Source organism: Pyrus communis, chromosome 2 (genome assembly GCF_041283825.1).
Source record: "Pyrus communis isolate YQ-2024b chromosome 2, ASM4128382v1, whole genome shotgun sequence".
Lineage (NCBI taxonomy): Eukaryota > Viridiplantae > Streptophyta > Magnoliopsida > Rosales > Rosaceae > Pyrus > Pyrus communis.
This window is the reverse complement of record NC_142566.1, coordinates 6,196,169-6,221,324: the sequence shown is the minus strand read 5'-3', so window position 1 is coordinate 6,221,324 and position 25,156 is coordinate 6,196,169. Positions and strand designations below refer to the sequence as shown.

Here is a 25,156-nt window from a genome sequence, read left to right as displayed (position 1 = left end):
TTTATCTTTTTATTTTGTTTCTATTTAATAATTTATAGGAATTGTCTTAAGAGTTTGGTTCGATTTCTCTCTATAGGAGAGTTTGCTAGTTTGATTGCTCTTTATAAGAGAGGCTTAATTTTAAGTTTTCATTTTGGTGTGCTTCTGCCGTTTGATTTGTTGGATCTACTACTCATTTGGTGTTCTGCGATTGTGATGGTGATCAGATGATGGGATAGACCCATGGGCATCGTGCTCCCTATTCCAATTTTATGGTTTGAGATTTTGTTCTCACATGATCTACTTGTAACACAAAGTCTAACGGTTTATTGATCTATGTAATCATGCGGCTCCCTATGAGCTCGAAAGAGTGCTCGATGTCTACTCATTGCTTTGCAATCAATATGCTTTATTGTACTATTTTTAGATCTAGTTTGCAAAGACCCTTTTGAGGCTGAATTCTTCATGATATGTATTTGTAATGCCCTTTTTTCAATGAATGAATATCGTACTCATAAAAAATAAATAAATAAATAAACATAACGTCAAAATGTTCTACAGTCTCCATGCAAAACCCACCAATTTTTATTCCGAATTGTTCTCAGTTCACTACATAAAATCTTGAGCAAAGCTACCAAAACCAACATTACAAAAGCCTGCTAGACAGATGATCCCAGACACCAATATACATTTCGTTTTTACAGGAAGGGACATGAAGCTTTCAGTTCGTCCAATACGCTACAAGGATGTCAACTCATACTTCCAAATACGGCAGCAAAATGAGCCCATCGCGCGCTATGCATGGGCACAAGTACGAGAAGCATGTTCAGTTTCGCAGGATTGGAAAAGCTCAAATTCCCTTACTCATCCGTAATAAATAGAGAGCATGTTTAAGTCGAGAAGCTAGCGTCCATAAATAGAAATTAAGGCGAACCAGACACCCCGGGGAAGAGTTCCGATATCTTGTTGAAAACATCCATAACCTGAGACAACAGAAAGCAGGAAAATGTCATTACATTAATACATAATATACTCATAACAGCAATCAACGCCACATCCCAGCCTGATAAAACCACATAATGCCCTCTGAAGTACATTGTTTATCCCAAAACATGATCACTCAAACATTACTTTACTTAAGGCATGCTGCGTAAAAACCATTTTCCATCGATTCTCAACAAAAACAGATAAGAACAGATACTACTGCCTGATCTACATCAAAATATCCCATTGTATTATTAAAAAATTGTACTGTTCCACAGTTGTAAAGATCACTCATGCTTACTTTGGTGGGCTTTCTGCTAATATTTTATATGACTTGCTGAAATATTGCCTAATGAATTTGTATCTCAACAAATTAACCAACAGTGTATGCTCATATGACGTCTCATGGAAGAAATTTATTGATCTAAATAAAAGTCTTAATAAAGTACTCCTACGACGTATCCAAAAGCTCTTAATTACATTCTGTTAGATAGATATTATCCAGTTAAAGTTATGAGGAAGAAGAGAATAGAAAATACTGGATAATAATCCTATAAATCATTACCGATAGGATAAATTATAATATAAGAAAGGTAATAAATAATAAGCACAACTAGAAACCACATAATTAGGCAAATCAGAAATCATAGTTGAAGTAAAGAAGTTCTAACGTACCTCCTTATCGTTTTGATATTTTGCAATGCTCAGCGGGTTCTGTGAACACTGCAAAAGAAAGATAATAATTTAAGAGGTTTGGTATGTGCCATATAAGAGTAATGTTATTACCTCCCACCATTCCCAGTTGCCCACCCACCCGGTTTTCCACCTCTACCAACTTTAAAAGTATTAACTTACTCTTTCCACCCCTACCATTCCCATAAAGTCTATTTCTTAACTTAGACCATGATACTGGTTAGGACTCTGCCGCATGGTGGGACGACAGTCGGACTGACCTTCCAAAGAGTGAGGCCACCAATGGCCAGTAACACTATAATTCTTCGCATTTTTATCTTCATATTTTGGCAAAACATGAGAATGATGGGCGTTGAAGCATCAACACGTACATAAAATGGGTGTGGCAGAGATGAGAATGCTTCGTTGGATGTGTGGACACACGAGAAAGGATAAGATTAGGAATGAGGATATCCGAGGTAAAGTGGAAGTAGCCGAATTTGAAGGAAAGATGAGAGAAAATCGTTACGGTGGTTTGAACATGTGAAACGAAGGCCTACTGACGCTCCTGTTAGAATATGCGATTACAAGATAGAGGTTCATGGCCGAAGGGGTAGAGGAAGACCTAGGAAGACTTTGGAAGAGACTCTAAGAAAAGACTTAGAGTACTTGTATCTAACGAAAGACGTGGCACAGAACCAGGCGCAATGGCGTTCTAGGATTCATACAGTCGACCCCATTTAGTGGGAAAAGGCTTTGTTGTTGTTGTTGTATATTTTGGCAAAAAAATTTGTGTTTTTAAACATCGTTCTTCAACATAGTTTTACCCAAGGACAAAGTACGCGGATAAACAGAAATGTGGGTGACAAGTGACATTCTAAATTAAACCCAAGTACATTGGAAATACATACATCCATGATTGCTGCTTGAACTCTTGGGTTTTGAAATGCCATAGCAACTTCAGGATTGGCCATTATTTTTGAAATTACTTCCTCAGGTGAAAGCCCTATTTGGTCTGCAAAATATAAACATAGAAGAATTAAAGAAAATACATGCTGCATGAATTATCTGTTCTCCTTAAGCTTTTACACCAAGATTTCCCACACCATGGGAGAAAAATAAATCTACTCATGTTTTTTAGCCAGATTATCTTCTTAAATGAGAGGGAAATTGTTTTGAAGCCAATGAGTGCCGGAAAAATTTATAAATATCAACATATTAAGGAAAGTCATTAAAAATGGTGTTGAAAGTGAAGAACAGCTCGAAACATGAAATTAAGTTTTACATCAATTGAAACCCAAAGAAAGCATACACAATTGAGAACTGAGAACATTTCAAAAGGAAAAATAAAATAATAAGAAACGAACAAATAATAAAAAGTTCAAGAATGATGTAAATGACTCAATCTTAAACTTGGTTTATGCTAAAATTATCCAATCAACCTAGTCACTAACACATAATTCTACCAAGATGGAACTGATCTAACTTCCAGATTTATGGAATTATCAAATTTGATCAGGAAAATGAAGAAGTAGCCAGAAATTAAATTTGTAATTGAATGCCATTCACTAGAGCGATTAAAATTTAATTAGAATGTACTGAAATCCAACAAGACTTGGTACTTCACACTTACCAAACTGCTGCTTAACCTCAGGACTGCTAAGATCAAAATTTTTCAATGAATCCATCATACGATTGTCCCATTCACTGCTTCCTCCCATATTATTTCTGAAACAAACATCAAGCATGAAAAAGAAAAGAGAAATTAAATTGGACAAAGATTAGAATATCTTGTTTAACATAAGCATCACACTGGGTTTAGTGGACATTATTTCTTCGGTATTAATTCCACAGATACAAGGGTTCAAAATTCTGGAACATTACATCCTATAACATACTTGACTAAAAAGCATGGTCGTTCAGATATACATGTAATTAAGATCACTGACTAAATCAAGTCTCTTTTATATTGAAGCAATGGTGTGTCAACTATGGTCAAAGTTTGTTACATGAATGCCGACTTGATACAATTTCCGCTTCGTGAGAAATTAAAGTATCACAGGATGTCAGAACAAGCAATGCACATGTGCCCTATGACTTTAATTAGCCGCCTTATGACTTTATTTCAGGCAAGTTAGTGCAGCTGTAGCAGATGTGAGAATGATTTTGCACCATTATTTTTGTTTTCTGTTTCAGTAAACATTAATCCACTTTTAAAAAATGGAGGGATTTGGTTGAGAATATGAGAACAAAATCAAAATTTGGGTCAAACTTCAGAGACCAAAAATATTGTTTCGCTACATCAACATATAAAGCAAAAAATGCTCAGAGTACAAATATGAGAATAAAAGCTCCCAGCAATATCAAATGTAAATAGAGCCAAGACAAACAACTTACAGCATGTCCTCTAGCTGTTGGCGATACTGTGGATTTTGTAGCATCCCTATCAAATGATGACCATCATAATCAGACTAATGATCAAAAGCTACAGGTAAAGACTCAAGAGACACAAAATGAACTCAATGCCAACGAAAAAAGAAATGGAATGGTGGAAACAACCACCCACAAGTACACGTTATTACAACGAAAAAAAGAGTATTAAAAAAAGAAGGAAAAGGTTCTAGGTAGATTTGAAAAGAAAGATCAGATATTATTAGATCAGCTACGACATAGGGCAACATAAACATAGACATTTCTTCAAACAGGCATAGGACTGCTATTAGCCTTACCAGGTGTGAACATAACTATCAAAATGAAAACAATATTTATCGTTATGAGCCATATCAAGGCTAGAACTTAAATACCCATAATCTTAGGAAAAGCAAAGTTACTGAAGGATGGACTTACATTTGAAAGTGGTAGGATTCCTCATCTCCTCAGGTAAATAGCTACAAGGATATGAAGAAAATTAATCTTTATTAGAAAAACATGTTATAGTTCATCTAGAGGAGTATGTTGATGTTAAGTCTAACATTCATGAGACGGCATCAAATTAAAAAAATTCAAATTGAGGGGAGAGGGGAAGCAAGAATACCGACAACTGGAAGATTATTACAACATATGATGTAGACTTAAAAAGGAAACTCTTGAGATCAGCTTTTATCATCAGATAAACATTCCAAGAAATGAATGAAAGGAATGAACAAGAAATTTGATAATGAAAACAAGGTGAGGTCTTTGCCGAAGGACGACCATCTTCCTATGAAGGTTAAATTTTTTACTGATTCCTGAACAACCAAAAACTTTTTAGTTTAAATTAGTTAATAAGTTATCCTCGTCCAAATGACAGAATAGTTTTGACAAGCTTTAAAAATTAATTGGTAAAGGAATTTAATAACCAAAAATAAATATGTTCAAGCTGGATTTAAATTGCATACATTGAAAATTTGATAAAATCTTATTCCAACCCAATCAAAATACCAATTAATTTCCAAAATTCACAAAGGTATTTAAGTGATACGTGGCTAATTTGCTAGATTCAACCATGATGAGACACTAGAACAAAATCATTTTTCACAAGTAGCAAGCACATAGGATAAGAAGGTATATTACGGATAAACCATCTTCTGCACTGTCGGATCTTCCAACATTTTCTCCAACGCTTCCACTGACATCGCAGGCTTTGCTTTTCCTATCCATTAATAAATAAAAACATAATTAAGCTGTCTGATTGGATTCCAAAAATGCAAATCGTAGCCACTTCAAGCCATATTGATTAGATTTACACAGTAATGCAATCAAGATTATTCATATCCATTTATGACACAGTTGTGCAATCCTCTCAGCTGGCAAAAGACTAAACGAATGTTTCCACATAAGTAAGCACTATCTTAACAGACCGATGCAACTCTTTAATTTAAATGGCATATTTTCAGTCAGTAGTTTCAGACAATTTCCTTGAGAGAGGTGTATCTATTAGCTATTTATTTTTCAATTTATCTATATACAAGTTTTGGTGTCAACATTGACAAACAAATGTATAAAAAAGTTGTGCCTCATTCTAGGTCTTTTTTTTTTTTTTTTGGGGCAGCCCTAATTTCCCAGGGTTGGGCCTTGCCTTTAGGTCAGGCCAGCCCAATCCTTGATCAGCTCCATGCATGAGTCTTTACATAACTAGAACTCTAGAACCATTCTCCCATGTGGAGCACGCGAAATTTAGCATAAGCAGTTCAATAGTCTTCAGATAAAGATGGTCTTTGTCACAACGAAGCAACCAAAAAATTTGAGATTAAATCTATAGCAAAGCATGGGCTGGAATTCTGAGAGACTGCAAAAGTGTCAAATGACTCTTTACATACCAGTAGATTGGGAACTGGTGAAAGAATCTGCCCCCTGCTTAAAAGCAGCTCCATTTTGAGAAACCTTTATGAAGTTTGGAAATAGTTAAATTTGAACATTAACTAAAAACACATCATCTTGAGGAATACCGACAGTAGATACAGACTTCCACATCATTCTGGGTACCCTTAGATGAACTTACTTCAGAAACATCTTTGAAGCTACTTTCGAAAGGACTCTTCTGTTCTGTTTCTTCTGGAGTAACATCTACAAAAGCTGTGAGTAGAACATAAATTTAGCATCTTCAACAAGAACCTTTCATAAGAAAACATTTCATTGTCCAAATAAGACTATCTTGTAAAAAATCAGTAGAAGAATTGATGGCCTTAATTTATTATAGAAATTTTCAATCTATTCACTACAGTAAAAGCTTAAGGTATTGACAATATTCCTGTATGTGTTAATATAAATAAGACAGGTCATATGACCAACCACCACATTTGTATGCAGGCAACGCACAAACACCCACAATTTCACAAAAATAAACACATGCACGCATGCAGACATGAATGCACAAGCAGGATGCATATCACAAGCTCTGCAACGCTTGCAACTGCCTATGACATATCTAAGGCCTCTGTTGCAATTCAAGCCCCCAAGATCATTTCAAAAAAGATTTTGTGAGTTCAAACATCATGGAAATTGTTCTATGAATTGGGACATTGGCTTTCGAAGGAATTTGCGTGATGTGGAATTAGACGAGTTGTCATCTTTCTTGACAAGTTTGAATCAGGCTCGCATTCACCCTTCAAGGGTTGACGCAAGAAATTGGATACTTGATTCTTCAGGAAGCTTCTCTGTTAAATCTTATTGCGATTTCCTAATGGTGCAGATAGGGTTTTCCAGGCTTATGGCCTGGTTTGGAATCTGAAGTACCTAATGAGTGAAGGTTTTTACTTAGTTAGTGGCTCATGGGAAGGTTAATACTTGTGACATGCTCCAAAAACGGAGACCTAGTTCATGTCTACAACCTGATTGGTGCGTTATACGCAAGAAAAGTTCAGAGTCAGTTGATCATTTGTTTCTTCACTGTCCGGTGGCTTTAAATCTATGGCTCCAAAAACGGAGACCTAGTTCATGTCTACAACCTGATTGGTGCGTTTTACCCAGGGATTTTTATTCTTTTATGGCAGAGAAACATAAATTATCACGAAGGGGGAAGAAATCAATGTCTTATGGGGATGAATAATTTTAGCCATCTTTTGGGTCATTTGGATGGAAAGAAACAAGCTAACTTTTTAGACTACAAAGTCAGTGGAAGGGAGGATCTTTGGGATAAAGTTTGGTTATGATTATCTCTGTGGGCATCGGTAACTAGATTTGTCTTTTTTCAGAAATTTGGCGTAACTGGAACTATTAGTTAGTTTTGTGTTGTTTTCATAGTTTCTAAGTGTTCAGGGAGATGTTGCTATTTATCCTGTTTTGTCTGTGCTCTCTGTTTTGTCTGTGCTCTTGCGGACTTCTTGTCCGCTCTTGCATTTTTATTGTTTCTTTGTAGTAAAAATTTGTTTCTTCCTAAGAAAAAACATCATTGCAATCACACATTTAGCCTTGATTGTTTGTCAATCATACTTTTTGAAAACCACCCATAAACAGCAATCTGCCTTGAAATCAGATCAGCTCTATTTATAATCAAATGGCGTCCATTTATTACTCCTAGCTGTGCAACAGAAACATCATACCATGGATTCATATAAACAAAAATAACACAACTACTAACATATTACAAGATAAGCCTTGCACGCCTTAGATTAATAGAACAAATACATGTTACATAACTATTCATCTAAGTTATCTATGCATTTTTTTTTTCATATAAATTAATATATATATATGTATGTATGTATGTAGTCCCCTTATTACAGTGATCACCTGTGAGGAGCATATATAGATTGAGTGCCTCCATTAATAGGAATCTCTTGTGAGGAGAATCAAAAGGGATCTCACTGAGCCACCATGCAATGCAGTTCAATGATCCAACCGTCCACTACCAGAACCCCAACAATGAAAACCACACCTTTAACAGATGGATCAAGTGTTGTGTTGCCCAAACCATTAGCAACTTACCTTTCTTTCCCAATTTGTGACTACTTTGTTGAACAATTAAAGACACAGACATATATCTTTATAAGTATGATAATTTCTCAGTAATGACTTAATTTATCGCCCAAAACAAAAGGTTTCAACGCTTAACATGATGTCTCACAAAAATCAGTATATCATATGATACCTCAGATATAGATAGCTCATGTTCTTGCAGCAGTCAATAAATGATACTTTAGAATGCCCACATATATTTAGAAAATAAAATAAAATAAAGTCCCAGCCACTATAGAAGTGAATTCCCTGTTTTACTTTCATGGCTACTTTGGTAACTGAAATTTACTACAACAAATATATTGGAACATTGAAAAGGGAATTTAGACCATAGATTTGGATCCCAAGAGAAAGGAAAATAAAAAGAAGCAACAGAAAAACAAGAAGATATGTACATTGAAGGCCATAAGGATTATTAATAACATAAAATATTCTAGGTCAGAGACAATTTCCTTTGTAGAGCAGAAACAAATTTCAGATTCAGAAAATTAAACCATATAAATTCTCTATGAAATATAAATGAGAGCATGGTAAGGGCTTACCAAATCTGTTTGACTTTTTATTTAGTTCGGAGTCACTTTTGACATCAGTGGTGGGGGTGGATGGTGTAGTCGACGTGATTGGTGTGGTTGGTGTGGCTTCTGTGGCTGATGAGGCTGGTGCTGCTGGTGCGGATGGTGCTGCATCTACTCTGGTTGCAGATACATCTACCGTCGAATGTTGAGAAGTAGGTGGAAAAGGTGAGCCAAAAGGCCCTGATCCTGAAGCTGAAGGAAATGGAAAAGGTGACCCAGGAGAAAATCCAGCATTGTTGAACTGACTATCTTGTGGATTCATTTGACCCATCAAAGTCTTAAAAGCCTGTTGCATTGCATAGTTCTGAAAGAATATTGAAGGCAAGTTTAAATTAAAACAAAACTCAAATATCAAAAGAGTGTGAGGCTAGATTTTGTGGGTGACACAATAAACAAACTCTTATTCATTTTAACATATGTACTCGCATACATATGATGATGGCAATTTGAAAAACGTTCTTTCACAAACATTAAACATGTTAAGGGCACTCAACTCAAATATTGTCTTTTTACACACCCAATAATATTAAAATCCTGTAATTGAAAAAAAAAAGGATCCATAACTTGTAGGAGGAAAGGACGCACCTTTAATCTCGTAGCCACCTGTCATTAAAATTAACTTGTCAAACAAGCAGCAAAGGTGAAATGGTCTAATAAAAATTCATTTTATCAAACTCAAACAAAGAGCATGTAACAATCCATGTTCTCACCCATGAAAATAGTGCTGAAAGCCCAACACCAACACCAATCCAAAACAAAGGCGACCCTCTAGAACATAAAAGGTAAATAAAGGTGTAAATATGAAATGGTTATGAACGTTTAGGCACAAGGAGGAAACAGGAAGCAACCGAAAAGCTCATAAAATACATGATTAGCTATAAAATATATAAAAAACTGAGGAAGTGAAGAAAACAAATCATTACACATTTGTGGGTGGGGGAGATACAGAGATTTGTGGGTTGACACCAACTGAAGATGTTTCTTGGGTACTCGAAGAAGAAATGCTCGCAAAACGTTCCACCTCTAACTTTGCTACAATAGTATCATAAAATAACCGGTGTCAGTACAACTAAATTGAAACCTTGCACAACCGGGAGATCATATGAAATACGGCATCATAGAATCAGCAAGATACATTAGCACTTCTGATGAAAAATAAAACAATATCCCTAAAAGCTAGCTTCTTTTTTTTCACCCTCAAGAACTATCATTATAGTCTTATAGATACACAATGTAGGGTAAGTAGAGTAGTGATACAGAAGGGATACAAGCACTTTGGACTGTGTTTGTAACAGTCAATAGTGCTTCTTCACAAAACGCTTTCAAGTGCATTTCCAGAATCACCTGGATGTTTATTAAATTCTGACATGCTTGATCACTTATGATCAGAAGTGTTTTTTATATAAGCACTCCTAACCCCAATCCTTGTCTCCAAAAGTGCCCAATTCCTGAAGTTGTAATCCTATTATAACTACTTTGGGAACACATATAAAGTCAACTAGCATCTCCTCTCCATATGCATGCGTCTGCGTGCAGCACTGCAGACAGGATGTGAAGGTTATCTTTTCCCAAATACAGCCACTATCTACAAACCAACTCATCCGCTCTCTCCAACCCGCTACAAGAAGAATTTTCAGTGGTTGCGACTGTCTTTCTTATAGCCTCTATGCATGGCTTTGAATACCTTTTCAGTTTTCACTACCCAATCCATTTAAGCTTGAATATTAAGAAAATTCAAATTTTAAAAAGTTGTAGTCATACACTTCAAACCTGAAAAGAAAAAAAAAAAAAAAACAAAACAAAAACAAATCATACAACAGAGTTCACGTCCTCGAAACCGTATGCATCACTTGAGACTCACAATTCAACACAGAACCCTAACAAGTAAATAAATCTCTGTAGTTCAAAATAATAAAGCGAACCCGTGTTTTCTGCACTAAATTTTGCAAGGAGAAGCTAAAAATGTTCGTACTTGAGACAGTCAACAGTAAATTGAATCAGTAGAATTTAGAACCTGGGAGGTGAGTGGCAGTGGAGCGACCATCGCGACCATTGGCTCTGGAATTCTGGTGATTTTTGGAGTTTCTGAGATTGGCGGAGCATCGAAAGAGAGGGAATTGATTGAACGAGGGAGCGATAATTCTTGGTTGGTTTGAAGAGAGGAGCGGCGGCGAGCGAGGAAGCGAGTGAGGAAGAGATAGTGACGTCATGATTTGCTCCTAGAAAATCAAGGAAAAGGGCACTGCAATTGTACCAACCCAGAAGCAGTAGAAAGTGTAAAACCCAATGAATTTTTGTAGGGTTTTCTGGTGTTTAACTCAAGAAGAAGAGCCTGAAACACAAGAGTCTATCTCTACGTTCTATTTTTTTTACGCCAAGTGACAATATTTATCTACAGGTTTTTTTTTTTTTCCCCTTGATAAGAAAAGGTATTTTCTGCTAGAACAAATCTCTTCTTATCTTATTATGTATAAAGCTAGCAGTGTGATGAACAGTGTGCATGCTGACAAAAAGTTTGGGGTCGTACACTTCGATAAAATAATTGGACCAAAATGCCCCTACGCCAAAAAAAATCAAAATAGCAAAAATGAATGCATAAGATAATACAAGGGTAATTTTATAAATTTACTTTTAAATAATACATTGCCTCTTTCTTCCACACCGCTTCATTTGTTCCTCCTCCTCTGTTTAACCTTTCTATCCAGCTGTCCACCATCCGTGAAGCCTTTCTTTTAACCTGTTCTTGGTTTTTTAAACCCACGCCTATTCTTGGTCTTTGCTTTATCTACCCTTTTGTTTATTTAGGCTGAAAGATTCCAAGAATTATAATTTAGAAACTGCAAAGCCCAAAAGGGTAGATAACTTTTAACTTTTAATGAGTTTGATTTTTGAAGGTAAGAATTCAAAAGTGGGTACTTTTTGGTTATTTGGTGAATTAGGTTTTTGTAGTTTGAGGATAATTTTTAACAGTGGCGACATCTGAAGGAGCTGGTGTAGTGCTACACCACAAACTGGGTGAAGGTCACAATAAGTATTGGTCACTACAAGAGTGTTTGACTATCCTCATTCTGGAACCAGGTTTAAAAGGGCCCTAACACTGACGTTGAAACCGGTATATAACCCTCTTCTTTTCGTCTTCTAGTCTTTTGCTTACTCGAGCATATGATGTCATTTAAAATTAGTGGTTCGGTTAATGTACTTGTAGTATCAGTAGTTCCTCTCTTTTTAATGGAGTGATTCCTTTTCTTGCGCACGTAAAATCTTGATGTCTGCAAATGCACACATCATATGACTTTTAACACAAGTTTTGCTTCTATCATTTGATGTTGCAGTGGAACTTTGAGCAAAACCTCTAAATCCTTTCATTTTCCATCAATGGCGTCTTCAAGCAAAACCTCTAAATCGTCCAAAGTTTCGCCTTATAACCTTCTGCTAATAAAGGTTCCCAGCCGGGAAGAAGGTCAGGTCTTCATCAAGGGCCATCGGGATGTCCAAGGTCAGTGCAAGGTTTGGTGGGAATCAGGCTAGACATCTATACTGAACTTCCCGCATCATTTGTCCCATAGCGTCCATGCACCAGGATCTATCTTTGGTTTTTGGATTTAGGCTTGCGCTTTCCTCTCCCAAATTTCCTAAAAAGTATCTTGATATGCTACCACATGGCCATCTATGAGGTTTTCCGACGGTCAAGTTAGTGATTAGTTTTAGACTCAAGCATTGGGTAACAGAATTCAAGTATAAAGATTGTGTTACCAGAGATTTGGCATGTCAGAGTCGTACGGCATGCTTCAACATGACATTTGGGGTGCTAGTATGGACCAATTATTTTGCAGAGTGGGCGTCTTTCAAAATGGTGCTCGAGGAGCTGAAGAAGTATATGGCGCCTGTAAGTTCGAATTAGTGAATTCATAATTGTTTATGTTAAATAGTATATTAGAGTGATTACTAACTGTCAATTTTTTGCTTAACAGGGTTATTAGGATATTGATGAAACCGACCCAAAGTTGTTACAGTTCATCGATAACATCTTCAAGGGGCACTTTTGGGAGTGAAAGTATGACGTTGAGCGAGATGTAGAACTACATCGAAGTCCTAAAAGAATAGCAGAGTAAAAGTGTTATTATTTTGTTTTTCAATAGTTATGGATGAACAATAATGTTTTTAGGTAAATGTTTTGTGGGTGGTATTTTTAAATATTTGTTTAATTTGTATTTGGATTTAAATTTACGTTTAATTGTTTATTTGGTTAATATAATTTGGTTTAAGTTTTTTTTTTTAATAAACTTTAAAGGAATACGAATTAAATTTAATAATAATTAAAAACTTGCGCGACGATTCATCGTCACAAAAAGTTTATAGGACGAAATTCGTGCGAGGAATGTGGTAATCGTTGCGCAAGATTTCAAAGAGAAAAACTTTGCAGTACGAATCCTTCGCCGTGCAAAGATCGTCGTGTTTATAAACAAATTGCTTAGCTACAAAGGCAGAAACTGTAGAAATTTACAACAGCAGCCTCTGCACCCTTCTCTCCCATCGCTTTCCTTCAATACGGCGTCCCTCCCTCCTTTTCTCTTAATTTCATCCTCTAATACTCCCTCCATCTCAATCTCCATATTCTCTTCATACATCGATCTATTCCGGTGTATTAGGTAGACAATTTGATTTTGTATTTAAAAGTATCATTGTCAATTCATATTAACACCATTAATTTTGTTGTCTATAGCGCTATTGTATACGAGTAGGGATCGGTGGGTAAAGATTTTGGAGGTATTATTTTTATTTTTTCTAATAACATAAATAAATTAAAATATATGTATATTATATTGTCATTTAATTTATTTGTTTGGAGATTGGGCCGGGATCAGTTTTATTACAAAAAGAAGGAAACTTGACTCGACTGCTGAGAAGGGGGGATACAACTGTCCCACACCGGGTACAGCGTTGGTTATTAGTCATAACTGCGCAACGAAGAATGTCCCTTCGGACGTTCGATAAAATTGGAACGATACAGAGAAGATTAGCATGGCTCCTGCGCAAGGATGACACGCATAAATCGAGAAATGGTTCAAATTTTTTCCATGAAATTGAATGGATTTTGAAGCTTTTTCCTTCTGTATATTTTTCCACCCAGTTTGGGTCAATTGGAATGCAGATTGAGGATCTTTTGGTGTTGAGAAGTATTTCGCGCTTTGGTGGCTCTGTCTCACTGTCTGACAGTCTGAGTTTTCATATTCCAGGTTTGCCTACTAACTGTTTGATAAAATGACTTTGTTACTGTGGCCCTTAAACGATTGTTAAGCTTAAGCATTTAGTTTTCTATGATCTCTGGACGATCCCTCTATATATATATATATATATATATATATATATATGTTGTGTTTATATATGTGTGCGGGCGTGTGCACATTGTATTTGTGTACCACTTTCAGTTGGTTGAAGCTCTTGAAAGACTCCATTTGGGTTTTGCTTGTTTTAGTTCAATAACAAATCCAAGATATGATTCTTTTAGTTAGTTTACGTAACGTGGATGTTAAAAGTTTCGAACTTTCATTTTGGTTGTTTGAGACATTTGTAAATCACAGTCGTAGTCATTTAGGATAGACAATTTCTCCAAAGAAGATGATGTATGTATTGCGATTGCAGGTAATGTATGTCGTATACGAATCTCATTGAGTTTCTAGTTCCAGATTTGCAAGTACATAGTTGGGAATACAAATGAATGATTTCTCAAATCTCTAGTAAAGTTGAGGTAGTAGATTATATTTTACAATATTTTTCAACTCTCTCATATTTTTTTTTTCTTTTAGCCAAGACACCATAGATTTGATTGCTAGATCGATTCCTAGCCATAGATTTGATTCTAGCGTATTGAGTTTCACCTTTATTTCTACTAAGCAGGGTTTTCTCTTAGTCAAAAATCAAGTGTCATCATAGTATTGTGGAACCTAATGGGTTAAGGTATAGTAACTATAGTAGACATATTTTAAAGAAATTAATCTCGACGAATAATCTCTCTTCAGTTTTCATTAATGCGCATCTATAAGGTAAGCAGTGATGTTGTTTTGTTCCGTTTCTCTTCAGTGATTCCTCTACTTATTTGGTAAATGCTTAATCGAAGTAAGTGTAGTTACGACTCGTTTGGTAATGCTTCTGTTTCGTGTAAACATGAAACATTTACTTTAGAATCTCCCAGAAAACACTTTGATATATATATATATATATATATATATTTTAACCAGACATTACTTATTTTTCCAAAATCCATGATCATCTCTGTAATTCTTGATACTACAGTTATATAAACTCACCAATAACTTTGGCTGGATTTATTAAAAATGGTTTTGATAGATTGTCCACATTCTGTACCGAACTCTTCCCCTCATATCCATTCATTTCATTCTTTTAAGATACTGTCACGGATAGCCTGAAACTTGGCAATAAGTTTGTCTCTAGACGGCCAATTGTCTTTGATGATAGGAAGATCTGCAAAAGTCACCGCCCATGCTGCTAACAATGGAAATTCTTCTTTGGTTACCACTTTCATTCCTGCTATGTCTTCAAACAAACTCTCATAGTATGCAAGCCATCCAAGTGCAATATCCGCAAATCCAACTTTCTCCCCTCCAAAGAATTTCTTTCCCCTTAGCTCTTCTTCCAAGTACTTCAAGTTCTCCTTGGCTTTTACAATACCTTCCTCTTGCTCTTTCCCTTCCTTGGTAAAGGATTCCCAAATAGATGGCAAAACCTTCATAAAAAATCACAAACCAAACCGAATAATCAAATATCGAAACTATTATGATATGAACTACAATTTTCTTTTAATTTGCTTCAGGCATGCGCAAGTAGAGTGAGGTCATGTACATAATACACCACTGAACGAAAAAGTGCAGCCAAATATCTGCAATTTACTGCGGAAATTTGCAAACTGATCCAACAGCGCATTTTCTTACTATTTCAGGTAAATAATGATGGCTCAGTTCAGCTATCTGATGCACTTTCACTCGATGGGTATACTTTTGTGCAAGAAACTATCTGATTACGAAAGGCTAGTTCAGATTACCTTATCATCCATATATCTGGCCCAAAAGCGTGCAGTGGCTCGCTCAAGAGGATCTTCCGGCAGTAAGGGATTCTCCTTCCATGTTTCGTCAACATATTCGAGAATTATGAGTGACTCAACAATTGCATTTCCATTGTGCAGGAGCACTGGAACTTTCTTATGAACAGGGTTTGACTGAAGAAGTAAAGGGCTTTTGTTCGAAAGATCTTCGTAGATTGTTTCGTAAGGGACGCCTTTAAGTTGCAGCGCCCAAACGATTCTCAGAGGAAAAGGGCTTGACCATGTCCTAAGGAGTTTAACTTCTGCCATTTTTGCTGGTAGTTTGAGCTATCTTCTGCTAGGCAGGCCTTTTATGCTTAACTTTTAGTGTGGAATTTCGCATGGTCTCCTTAGACTTCATTGTATTTATTATTGAAGCCTTATATATTGTAAAATTTGAATTGCTCCCCTGTAGATGATATATATCACTCGTTGCCACGTAATTTTACATGATTTTTCATTTTCAATTAATTTTCTCTAAAAAATCAAACTCTAGTTAGTTTAATGTTTAGAAATGATAAGACACGCTATTTTTGTGTCTATGACACAATCTTTATTTTAGTTATTGAATTAAATAAATCAAACTCAAACAAAAGACAAATGATATGGTTGCTTAGGGGGAGAGAGAAAGTATGGAATTTGGAAAAAAAATGGGGGAGCAAGTGAGTGGAGAGAAAAAGTAAAGGGTTTTTGTGTGAAATTAAATGACGATTGGGTTCAGTGATGTAAGCTGTGATGTAACCAAATGAGAGAAGGTTCTGTTGGTTTTCTTCCAAGTTTGGACGTTTGTTTTGGTCCAAGGTGCCGGCTGTGTTGAGATGCCCATTGTTAGCAGAAGGAATCTTTTAAGCCCACTTCACGACAAAATTTTAAAGGGGTGTGATATCCATACACTTGTTTTAAAAATACTTCTTGAATAACTATCATTTATGTGGCTTTTTAAAGGGATTTGGATACTCTCTTGAGCCAATGGAGAGGATCCTCCTGACCAACCATCGTGGGCCGTTGAATTTTCATCCAACGGTTATAATTATTATAACTTTAAAGGGATCTCCCTGTTACAATATGCGGAAAGCTAAAACTAGATTGAGCATGTGTGTGGTTCAATTACAATATTTGATAAGGAAAGCTAAACCTAAAAGTCTTGACTTCACACAAAGAAAATGTGGGAGGTTTCGGGTTTGATGCTTCGAGTTGATGAGTTTGCTTGACCTAGCCATGGACAGAGTGAAATTTCCCATAGCCTCTCCAGGCCCAGAAGGGGTGGATAACTGTGGCTTACCACCAGTTGTCCCCCTTTTTGTGAAACAAAAATAACGTAAACTAAAACATTAAGAAATTCAAATTAATCAGTCTACTACGTTAATGAATTCCAACATAGTTCATATTTAGCATGAAATTTTGTAATATTCTCCACATGCGTAACAATTTCACCATGAATAAACTTTATAATTCGATACTAGCAGCTCAAAAACCAGGGAATTACTTTATTGGCTTGAGACTTTCCCTCCTAGAGGCCTAACATGACAAATTGGCTACCAGTATGCATCCAACAAGGTTGCTCTGGTGTAATATCGAGAGTATATTTGGATCATGTTCCGCCCATTTTGTGGGCAAACATCGAACGCATCCCTACAGAGAATACCATTCAGTTGATATTGTCTGCATGAGCAAGTCTCTGTCTCCATGTTGACTTCACCATTATACTCATCCGGTCATGTACCTCGGAATGCATATTACTTACTGGGCAAACAATGAGCCTAGAGCTTTCGTTATTAGTTCTGTAATGATTTCCTGCACGTAGTTCAACGTTAGTTGTGATGTACTGGTCTTAGCCACAAATCGCCGTGCATGCATGGTACCAATGTTGCGTTGTGCCCCTGATGTAATTAACCAACCAAGCTAAAGGAAGCGGACTAGCCTATTTGAGCAACCTATTCAATGCTCTAGAATGTTAGTGGTCATTATGTTGTACCTCGACGTGGGACAATACAACCCAGTCCACCGCTGGAGTCTGACATCCTTGGTCAAGTATTTCTAGTACGGAGGGTTTCAACATTAGTACGGAAAATAGCTTGTGGGACGACACTTTTGCCCAACAACGAAAATTTCGTCGCTTCAAGTGTGTTTGCATAACAAAAATGGAATCCATCGCGCACAAACGTGTTGCCTACCAAAAATGTTAAAAACTTTATGCGGCAAAAGATTTTATCGAAAGGGATCTTTGCTCGACGAATCAAACCATTCAAGGCGCAAAGTCCCATAAGAAAACGCAGATTTCGTCACGCAAAAGGACTCTAAAAAGGTTAGTGTCGTCGTATTTGTTGCGTGGTTTACATGACAAAGGTGTCGTTGCACAAGGTTGTGCAAACAAAACTTTGTCGTGCAAAGTCCTTCAGGTTCTTTAAAAGCATTGTTTCACTTTCACTTTTTCTCACATTGGTAAATTTTCCCCCATTTTCTTTTTCCCCAAACGCTCTCATACCCCAAGTTCTTGTTTTAATTTTCGAGACGATGGCCAATTCCGCTCCTCTTCCAACTAAAGGATGTGAGGGAGAAGGCTCTCAGAAAGGTAATACTAAATTTTATGTGGAATTTAATTGTTTATTTTTTATTTTTTGTTGAAAAGAAATTTTGGATGAATTACTTATATATTTTTTAGTAGACAAAAAAACCAAGAGAGCTGGGGTGCAGGTGCGCATGGGGGTTGATTGCCGCTATAAGCGAATCACCTATGATGATTTAACGGGATATGGCGTGTCGGAGTCACACGCCATGTTGCGACATGACATTGCGGTGCTAGTGTGGACCAATTATTCTACGGAGTGGGCATCTTGGAAAATGGTGTCGGATGAGTTGAAGAAGTATATGGTGCAAGAGTTATTTGTAAATTCGAATTAGTGAATTAATAATTGTTTTTGTTAAATAGTACATTAGGGTGATTACTAATTTATTATTTTTTGCATAACTGGGTTATTAGGATATTGATGAAACTGATTCAAAGTTGTTAAAGTTCATCGATAACATCTTCAAATAGAACTTTTGGGAGTGGAAGTATGACGTCAAGCGAGATGTAGAACTACAGCAAAATCCTGAAAAACCAACGGAATATGAGTGTTATTATCTTGTTTTTCAGTTATAGACGAATAATGATTTTTTTTTAAGTAAATGTATTTGTGGACAATATTTTTAAATATTTGTTTAATTCGTATGCGGATTTAATTTTGAGTTTAATTATTTATTTGGTTACAAATTGGTTTAAGTATTTATTTGAATAAATTTCAAAGGAATACGAATTAAATTTAAAAAATAATTAAAACTTGCATGATGAATTGTCCTCTCAAAAAGTTTTTAGGGATGAACTTCGCGATAAATGTGGTAATCGTCGCGCAAGATTTCGAAGGGAAAAACTTTGCACAACAAATGTTTATAAACAGATTGCTCAGCTACAAATGCAGCAATTGTAGAAATTACAACAGTTCGCTCTGCACCCTTCTCCCCCATTGACTTCCCTCAATCCGGCGCCCCTCCCTCATTTTCTCTCAATTTCATCCTCTAATATTCCTTCCATCTCAATCTCCATCTACATCGATCTATCCTAGTGTATTCGGTAGGCATTTTGGTTTTGTATTTAAAAGCATCATTGTCAATTCAAAGTTGTTGAGAATGAATCTTACATTGATGGTTAGAGTAACCTTGCATAAGCTTATAACTAAGTTGGATTACTCGCTATATTGCCAATAGGTGTATGATGGAATCTCAACTTTCGTCAATAGTGATATCATTAAATTTGTTGTATACGAGTAGCAATCGGTGGAGAACGATTTTGGAAGTAATTTTTTTTTTTAATAACATAAATATATTATATTATATTTGATCCGTTTAAAAAAAAAAAGAAAAAAGAAAAAAAAGGGTGAAAAAGACCACTGCTGAGAAGGGGATGTAATTGTCCCACACCGGCAAAGAGCGCTTGCTCGTCAGTCTTTTATATACAGAAACTGCACAGCAAAGCTTATCCTTCCGGGACATCGATAAAATTGGAACTGACAAGATTAGCAGCGCTCCTGCGCAAGGATGACACATAAATCGAGAAATTGGCCAAATTTTTTCCCATTAAATTGAATGGATTTTGAAGCTTTTTCCTATTTCTTTTTTATTTTTTTCTTTTTCCACACCCAGTTTGCGTCAATTGGAATGCAGGTTGAGGATCTTTTGGTGTTGGGAAGTATTTCACGCTTTGATGGCTCTGTCTCACTGTCTGACGGTCTGAGTTTTCATATTCCAGGTTTGCCTACTAACTGTTTGATAAAATGACTCTGTTACTGTGGCCCTTAAACAATTGTTAAGCATTTAGTTTTCTATGATCTCTCGACGATCCCTACGTATATTCTTGATGCTATATTTATGTAAACTCACCAATAACTTTGGCAGGATTTATTAAAAATGGTTCCGATAGATTGTCCACATTCCGTACCTAACTCTTTCCCTCATATCCATTCATGAAATGATCACAGACCAGATCATTTCATTCTTTTAAGATACTGTCACGGATAGCCTGAAGCTTGGCAATAAGTTTGTCTTTAGGCGGCCAATTATCTTTGATGATAGGAGCATCTGCAAAAGTCCCCGCCCATGCTGATAACAATGGAAACTCTTCTTTGGTTACCACTTTCATTCCCGTTATGTCTTCAAACAAACTCTCATAGTATGTAAGCCATCCAAGTGCAATATCCACAAATCCAACTTTCTCTCCGCCAAAGAATTTCTTTCCCTTTAGCTCTGCTTCCAAGTACTTCAAGTTCTCCTTGGCTTTTACAATACCTTCCTCTTGCTCTTTCCCTTCCTTGGTAAAGGATTCCCAAATAGATGGCGAAACCTTCATAAAAAATCACAAACCAAACCGAATAATCAAATATCGAAACTAAATTATGATATGAACTACAATTTTCTTTTAATTTGTTTCAGGCATGCGCAAGTAGAGTAAGGTCATATACATAATACACCACTGAACGAAGAAGTGCAGCCAAATATCTGCAATTTACTGCGGAAATTTGCAAACTGATCCGACAGCGCATGTTCTTACTATTTCAGGTAAATAATGATGGTTCAGTTCAGCTATCTGATGCACTTTCACTCGATGGGTATACTTTTGTGCAAGAAACTATCTGATTACGAAAGGCTAGTTCAGATTACCTTATCATCGATATATCTGGCCCAAAAGCGTGCAGTGGCTCGCTCAAGAGGATCTTCCGGCAGTAAGGGATTCTCCTTCCATGTTTCGTCAACATATTCGAGAATTATGAGCGACTCAACAATTGCATTTCCATTGTGCAGGAGCACTGGAACTTTCTTATGAACAGGGTTAGACTGAAGAAGTAAAGGGCTTTTGTTCGAAAGATCTTCATAGATTGTTTCGTAAGGGACGCCTTTAAGTTGCAGCGCCCAAATGATTCTCAGAGGAAAAGGGCTTGACCATGTGCTAAGGAGTTTAACTTCTGCCATTTTTGCTGGTAGTTTGAGCTATCTTGTGCTAGGCAGGCCTTTTATGGTTAACTTTCAGTGTTGAATTTCGGATGGTCTCCCTAGACTTCATTGTATTTATTATTGAAGCCTTATATATTGTAAAATTTGAATTGCTCCCCTGTAGATGATATATATCACTCGTTGCCACGTAATTTTACATGATTTTTCGTTTTCAATTAATTTTCTCTTAAAAATCAAACTCTAGTTAGTTTAATGTTAGAAATGATAAGACACGCTATTTTTGTGTCTATGACACAATCTTTATTTTAGTTATTGAATTAAATAAATCAAACTCAAACAAAAGACAAATGATATGGTTGCTTAGGGGGAGGGAAAAAGTATGGAATTTGGAAAAAAAATGGGGGAGAAAGTGAGTGGAGAGAAAAAGTAAAGGGTTTTTGTGTGAAATTAAATGACGATTGGGCTCAGTGATGTAAGCTGTGATGTAACCAAAGGAGAGAAGGTTCTGTTGTTTTTCTTCCAAGTTTGGACGTTTGTTTTGGTTAAAGGTGCCGGCTGTGTCGAGATGCCCATTGTTAGCAGAAGGAATCGTTTAAGCCCACTTCACGACAAAATCTTAAAGGGATGTGGTATCTACACACTTTTTTTTACTTTTCACACACCTTTCTAATTTTCGGCTTTGGATCAGATGAATTAAAGAAGATCAACGGACAGAAATTAACAAAGGATATGTGAGAAGTAAAAAAATGTATATGGATAGCACACCCATTTGAGATTTTGTCGTGAAGTGGGCTTAAACGATTCCTTCTGCTAAACTATTCTGTTGTGATTCCACTTGACAATGGATCAAATAATTTTATTTGAGGGACCCTTATCTCAAAATGTATATTATTTTTAAGGGAATGGTGAGGGTTCAAAATTATTATAATAATTTAGAAAATGAAAATTTTCAAATTCTGGACGCATGTGTGCAAACTAGGCCTGACATTTTCAATCCGACCCATTAACCTCACCCGACCAATTAAAATTAGCATTCGGATGAGTGATAAACGGGTCGGATGGTTAAAGGGTTAACTTGTTAATAACCTGTTAAATAACGGGTTATTTTGGGTGAACCCGCAAAACCCGTTAACCACCCGTTATTGAGAACTTTTGTGTAATTTCAATAGTCCTAAAAAGGTTTTTGTATGTTAATTCCAAAGTTTGATAATTGGGGTTTTTCGGATTTTTGTGAATCTAGGGTTTTGAGGCTGCATTTTGAGGATTTGGGGATGGAAAATGGTGATAAGATTGCTCTGAAGTGGGGGAGAACGAGAGCGTGGAAGTTGAGGTTGTTGAGGAGAGGGTTGTTGAGGGTCTAATGGACTCAAGGATGACGCCGAAGATGAGGTTTTCGAGGAGGCAATAGAGACACAAGAAATTTTGCAGGATCAGGGGAGCAAAAATAATTTAGTGGATGCTGCTGCTGCTGTTGGTGAAGAAAGAAAGGCTGAGATGGTTGGTAGTTTGGAAAAAAAAAAATTTGTTAACGGGTGACCTATTAGCTTTATGGGTGACTTATTAGCTTAACGGATTGAGTTTAGATGATCTGTTAAATTAACGGATCGGGTTGAACCCGACTCAAACCCAATAAACGCGATCTGTTTACTGGTCTAGTGTAAATTCACACTTTGTCAATTAGGATATTGGACCACAATTACACTTATAAAAATAATTTTCTAACACTCTTTCTCACATACTCTTTTTTTATTTCTATTTATCGAATTAAATAAATAAAACAAAATTAACACACATTATTAAACAACAATACATGAGCGACTAAAAAGCGTGTATGTTCCAGTTTATCATTTCTCACACACTTACGAACCCCTCTAGTTTAGGGCCATTGAGCATGCCTTTTTAAAGGCCTATTAAACGAGTTGAAATACAATCAAGTTTGAGAGCCCAAACCAACTTCATGGCCCAAATGAATTCGAACATCACACAGCTTCTCTTTACCGATCAGTGGCAAAGAAGATTAAAGAAACCCAAAAGAGATTCAGAGATGCAGCCGTTCCTCTGTCGTCGTTTAGGTATCGTTTGGTATGCAAACGGGACGGGACGGAATGGAATGAGACGGGACGGGAAGGGACAGGACGGAACGGAACGGAGCGGGAGCAAAGATGCCCTCGGATGGAAACAAGGAGGAAGAAGAAGGAGACAGAGAGGTTATAATTTTGTGTTCCACGGATGTGAAATGAGTCGTTCCAGGGGGGTGAGGTGGAACAAAAATTCACCCAAAACTCGTCCCGTAGAACAGCTCGTTCTACCCGTTTTAGGCGCACCAAACGTGGAACGGAAAGTCTTGTCCTACTCTGTTCCATCCCGTCCCATGTACCAAATGGTACCTTAAGGAAAATACGTGCTCTTTCACAATGGCAGGCCCCAAACTCAGCCTTGTGAAGCAAATACGAGCCACGAAGTTGCAATTGCAGAACTCAATGCTTTTTCATTGCTAACATTGTGCAGAACAAATTGATTTTTTTTTCAACAAATGATATTTTCTACACTAAAGGGGAGGGGATGAGCTCAGCCTTACCATAAGCTAGCAATAATGTGGTTCAAATTCGCCTTTGGCAAGAATCGAACCTAAGACCTTTCACTAAAAAGTGAAGAAGAATATTACTAGACCATAGTATTAAGTGGCGTTTTATAGTTTTAAAAATACTTCTAGAATAACTATCATTTATGTGGCTTTTTAAAGGGATTTGGATACTCTCCTGAGCCAATGGAGAGGATCCTCCTGACCAACCATCGTGGGCCGTTGAATTTTCATCCAACGGTTATAATTATTATAACTTTAAAGGGATCTCCCTGTTACAATATGCGGAAAGCCAAAACTAGATTCAGCATGTGTGTGGTTCAATTACAATATTTGATAAGGAAAGTTAAACCTAAAAGTCTTGACTTCACACAAAGAAAATGTGGAAGGTTTCGGGTTTGATGCTTCGAGTTGATGAGTTTGCTTGACCTAGCCATGGACAAAGTGAAATTCCCCATAGTCTCTCCAGGCCCAGAAGGGGTGGATAACTGTGGCTTACCACTAGGTGTCCCCCTTTGTGTGAAACAAAAATAACATAAACTAAAACATTAAGAAATTCAAATTAATCAGTCTACTACGTTAATGAATTCCAACATAGTTCATATTTAGCATGAAATTTTGTAATATTCTCCACATGCGTAACAATTTCACCATGAATAAACTTTATAATTCGATACTAGCAGCTCAAAAACCAGGGAATTACTTTATTGGCTTGAGACTTTCCCTCCTAGAGGCCTAACATGACAAATTGGCTACCAGTACGCATCCAGCAAGGTTGCTCTAGTGTAATATCGAGAGTATATTTGGATCATGTTCCGCCCATTTTGTGGGCAAACATCGAACGCATCCCTACAGAGAATACCATTCAGTTGATATTGTCTGCAGGAGCAAGTCTCTGTCTCCATGTTGACTTCACCATTATACTCACCGGTCATGTACCTCGGAATGCATATTACTTACTGGGCAAACAATGAGCCTAGAGCTTTCGTTATTAGTTCTGTAATGATTTCCTGCACGTAGTTCAATGTTAGTTGTGATGTACTGGTCTTAGCCACAAATCGCCGTGCATGCATGGTACTAATGTTGCATTGTGCCCCTGATGTAATTAACCAACCAAGCTAAAGGAAGCGGACTAGCCTATTTGAGCAACCTATTCAATGCTCTAGAATGTTAGTGGTCATTATGTTGTACCTCGACGTGGGACAATACAACCCAGTCCACCGCTGGAGTCTGACATCCTTGGTCAAGTATTTCTAGTACGGAGGGTTTCAACATTAGTACGGAAAATAGCTTGTGGGACGACACTTTTGCCCAACAACGAAAATTTCGTCGCTTAAAGTGTGTTTG

At 36.7% G+C, this 25,156-nt stretch overlaps 3 protein-coding genes, 2 long non-coding RNA genes, 1 other non-coding gene and 1 pseudogene across 9 annotated transcripts; 4 read left to right on the top strand and 3 right to left on the bottom strand.

The window, feature by feature from the left end:
* Positions 1-546: 546 nt before the first annotated feature.
* Positions 547-11,091, bottom strand: LOC137746538 (protein TIC 40, chloroplastic). 4 transcript variants are annotated; one of them, XM_088683337.1, is made up of 14 exons: positions 10,660-11,091; positions 9,569-9,677; positions 9,356-9,413; positions 9,210-9,248; positions 8,613-8,949; positions 6,116-6,189; positions 5,934-5,997; positions 5,188-5,266; positions 4,483-4,523; positions 4,033-4,078; positions 3,269-3,363; positions 2,547-2,650; positions 1,639-1,686; positions 547-962 (listed from the first exon to the last, which is right to left on the bottom strand). In XM_088683337.1, exons 1-14 carry the CDS (start codon positions 10,853-10,855, stop codon positions 903-905), a joined length of 1,350 nt encoding a protein of 449 aa, XP_088539463.1. In that variant the 5' UTR covers positions 10,856-11,091; the 3' UTR covers positions 547-902. The 4 variants fall into 4 exon arrangements, with proteins under 4 accessions (XP_088539463.1, XP_068342658.2, XP_088539468.1 ...); XM_068486557.2 differs by having other exon boundaries at positions 9,231-9,248; XM_088683342.1 differs by lacking the exon at positions 9,356-9,413 and having other exon boundaries at positions 10,660-11,031.
* Positions 11,092-13,425: 2,334 nt separating this feature from the next.
* Positions 13,426-16,211, top strand: LOC148698430 (uncharacterized). The gene is made up of 2 exons (XR_015955245.1): positions 13,426-13,882; positions 15,604-16,211. It is a non-coding gene; the product is annotated as an uncharacterized LOC148698430 (long non-coding RNA).
* Positions 13,620-13,720, top strand: LOC148698432 (U6 spliceosomal RNA). Its single transcript, XR_015960263.1, has one exon. It is a non-coding gene; the product is annotated as a U6 spliceosomal RNA (small nuclear RNA).
* On the bottom strand, positions 14,833-16,014 carry LOC148698431 (putative glutathione S-transferase). The gene is made up of 2 exons (XM_088683365.1): positions 15,706-16,014; positions 14,833-15,390 (listed from the first exon to the last, which is right to left on the bottom strand). The coding sequence occupies exons 1-2, from the start codon at positions 16,012-16,014 to the stop codon at positions 15,040-15,042; spliced, it is 660 nt and encodes a 219-aa protein (XP_088539491.1). The 3' UTR covers positions 14,833-15,039.
* Positions 16,212-19,700: 3,489 nt separating the features above from the next.
* On the top strand, positions 19,701-21,256 carry LOC148698428 (uncharacterized). Its single transcript, XR_015955246.1, has 2 exons — positions 19,701-20,029; positions 20,710-21,256. It is a non-coding gene; the product is annotated as an uncharacterized LOC148698428 (long non-coding RNA).
* Positions 19,760-19,852, top strand: LOC137749094 (U6 spliceosomal RNA; annotated as a pseudogene).
* Positions 20,146-21,246, bottom strand: LOC148698429 (putative glutathione S-transferase). The gene is made up of 2 exons (XM_088683361.1): positions 20,938-21,246; positions 20,146-20,620 (listed from the first exon to the last, which is right to left on the bottom strand). Exons 1-2 carry the CDS (start codon positions 21,244-21,246, stop codon positions 20,270-20,272), a joined length of 660 nt encoding a protein of 219 aa, XP_088539487.1. The 3' UTR covers positions 20,146-20,269.
* Positions 21,257-25,156: the final 3,900 nt, after the last annotated feature.

What these genes read in the sequence shown, in the direction of transcription:
- LOC148698431 (XM_088683365.1), bottom strand. Translation starts at nt 16,014, where the DNA reads ATGGCAGAAGTTAAACTCCTTAGGACATGGTCAAGCCCTTTTCCTCTG. An exon ending in CCAGATATATGGATGATAAG is followed by an intron (nt 15,391 to 15,705) that starts GTAATCTGAACT and finishes TTTTTTATGAAG; the next exon opens with GTTTTGCCATCTATTTGGGA.
- LOC137746538 (XM_088683337.1), bottom strand. Translation starts at nt 10,855, where the DNA reads ATGACGTCACTATCTCTTCCTCACTCGCTTCCTCGCTCGCCGCCGCTC. An exon ending in TGCGTCCTTTCCTCCTACAA is followed by an intron (nt 8,950 to 9,209) that starts GTTATGGATCCT and finishes ATATTCTTTCAG; the next exon opens with AACTATGCAATGCAACAGGC. An exon ending in TTCAAGCAGCAATCATGGAT is followed by an intron (nt 1,687 to 2,546) that starts GTATGTATTTCC and finishes TTTCTTTTGCAG; the next exon opens with TGTTCACAGAACCCGCTGAG.
- LOC148698429 (XM_088683361.1), bottom strand. Translation starts at nt 21,246, where the DNA reads ATGGCAGAAGTTAAACTCCTTAGCACATGGTCAAGCCCTTTTCCTCTG. An exon ending in CCAGATATATCGATGATAAG is followed by an intron (nt 20,621 to 20,937) that starts GTAATCTGAACT and finishes TTTTTTATGAAG; the next exon opens with GTTTCGCCATCTATTTGGGA.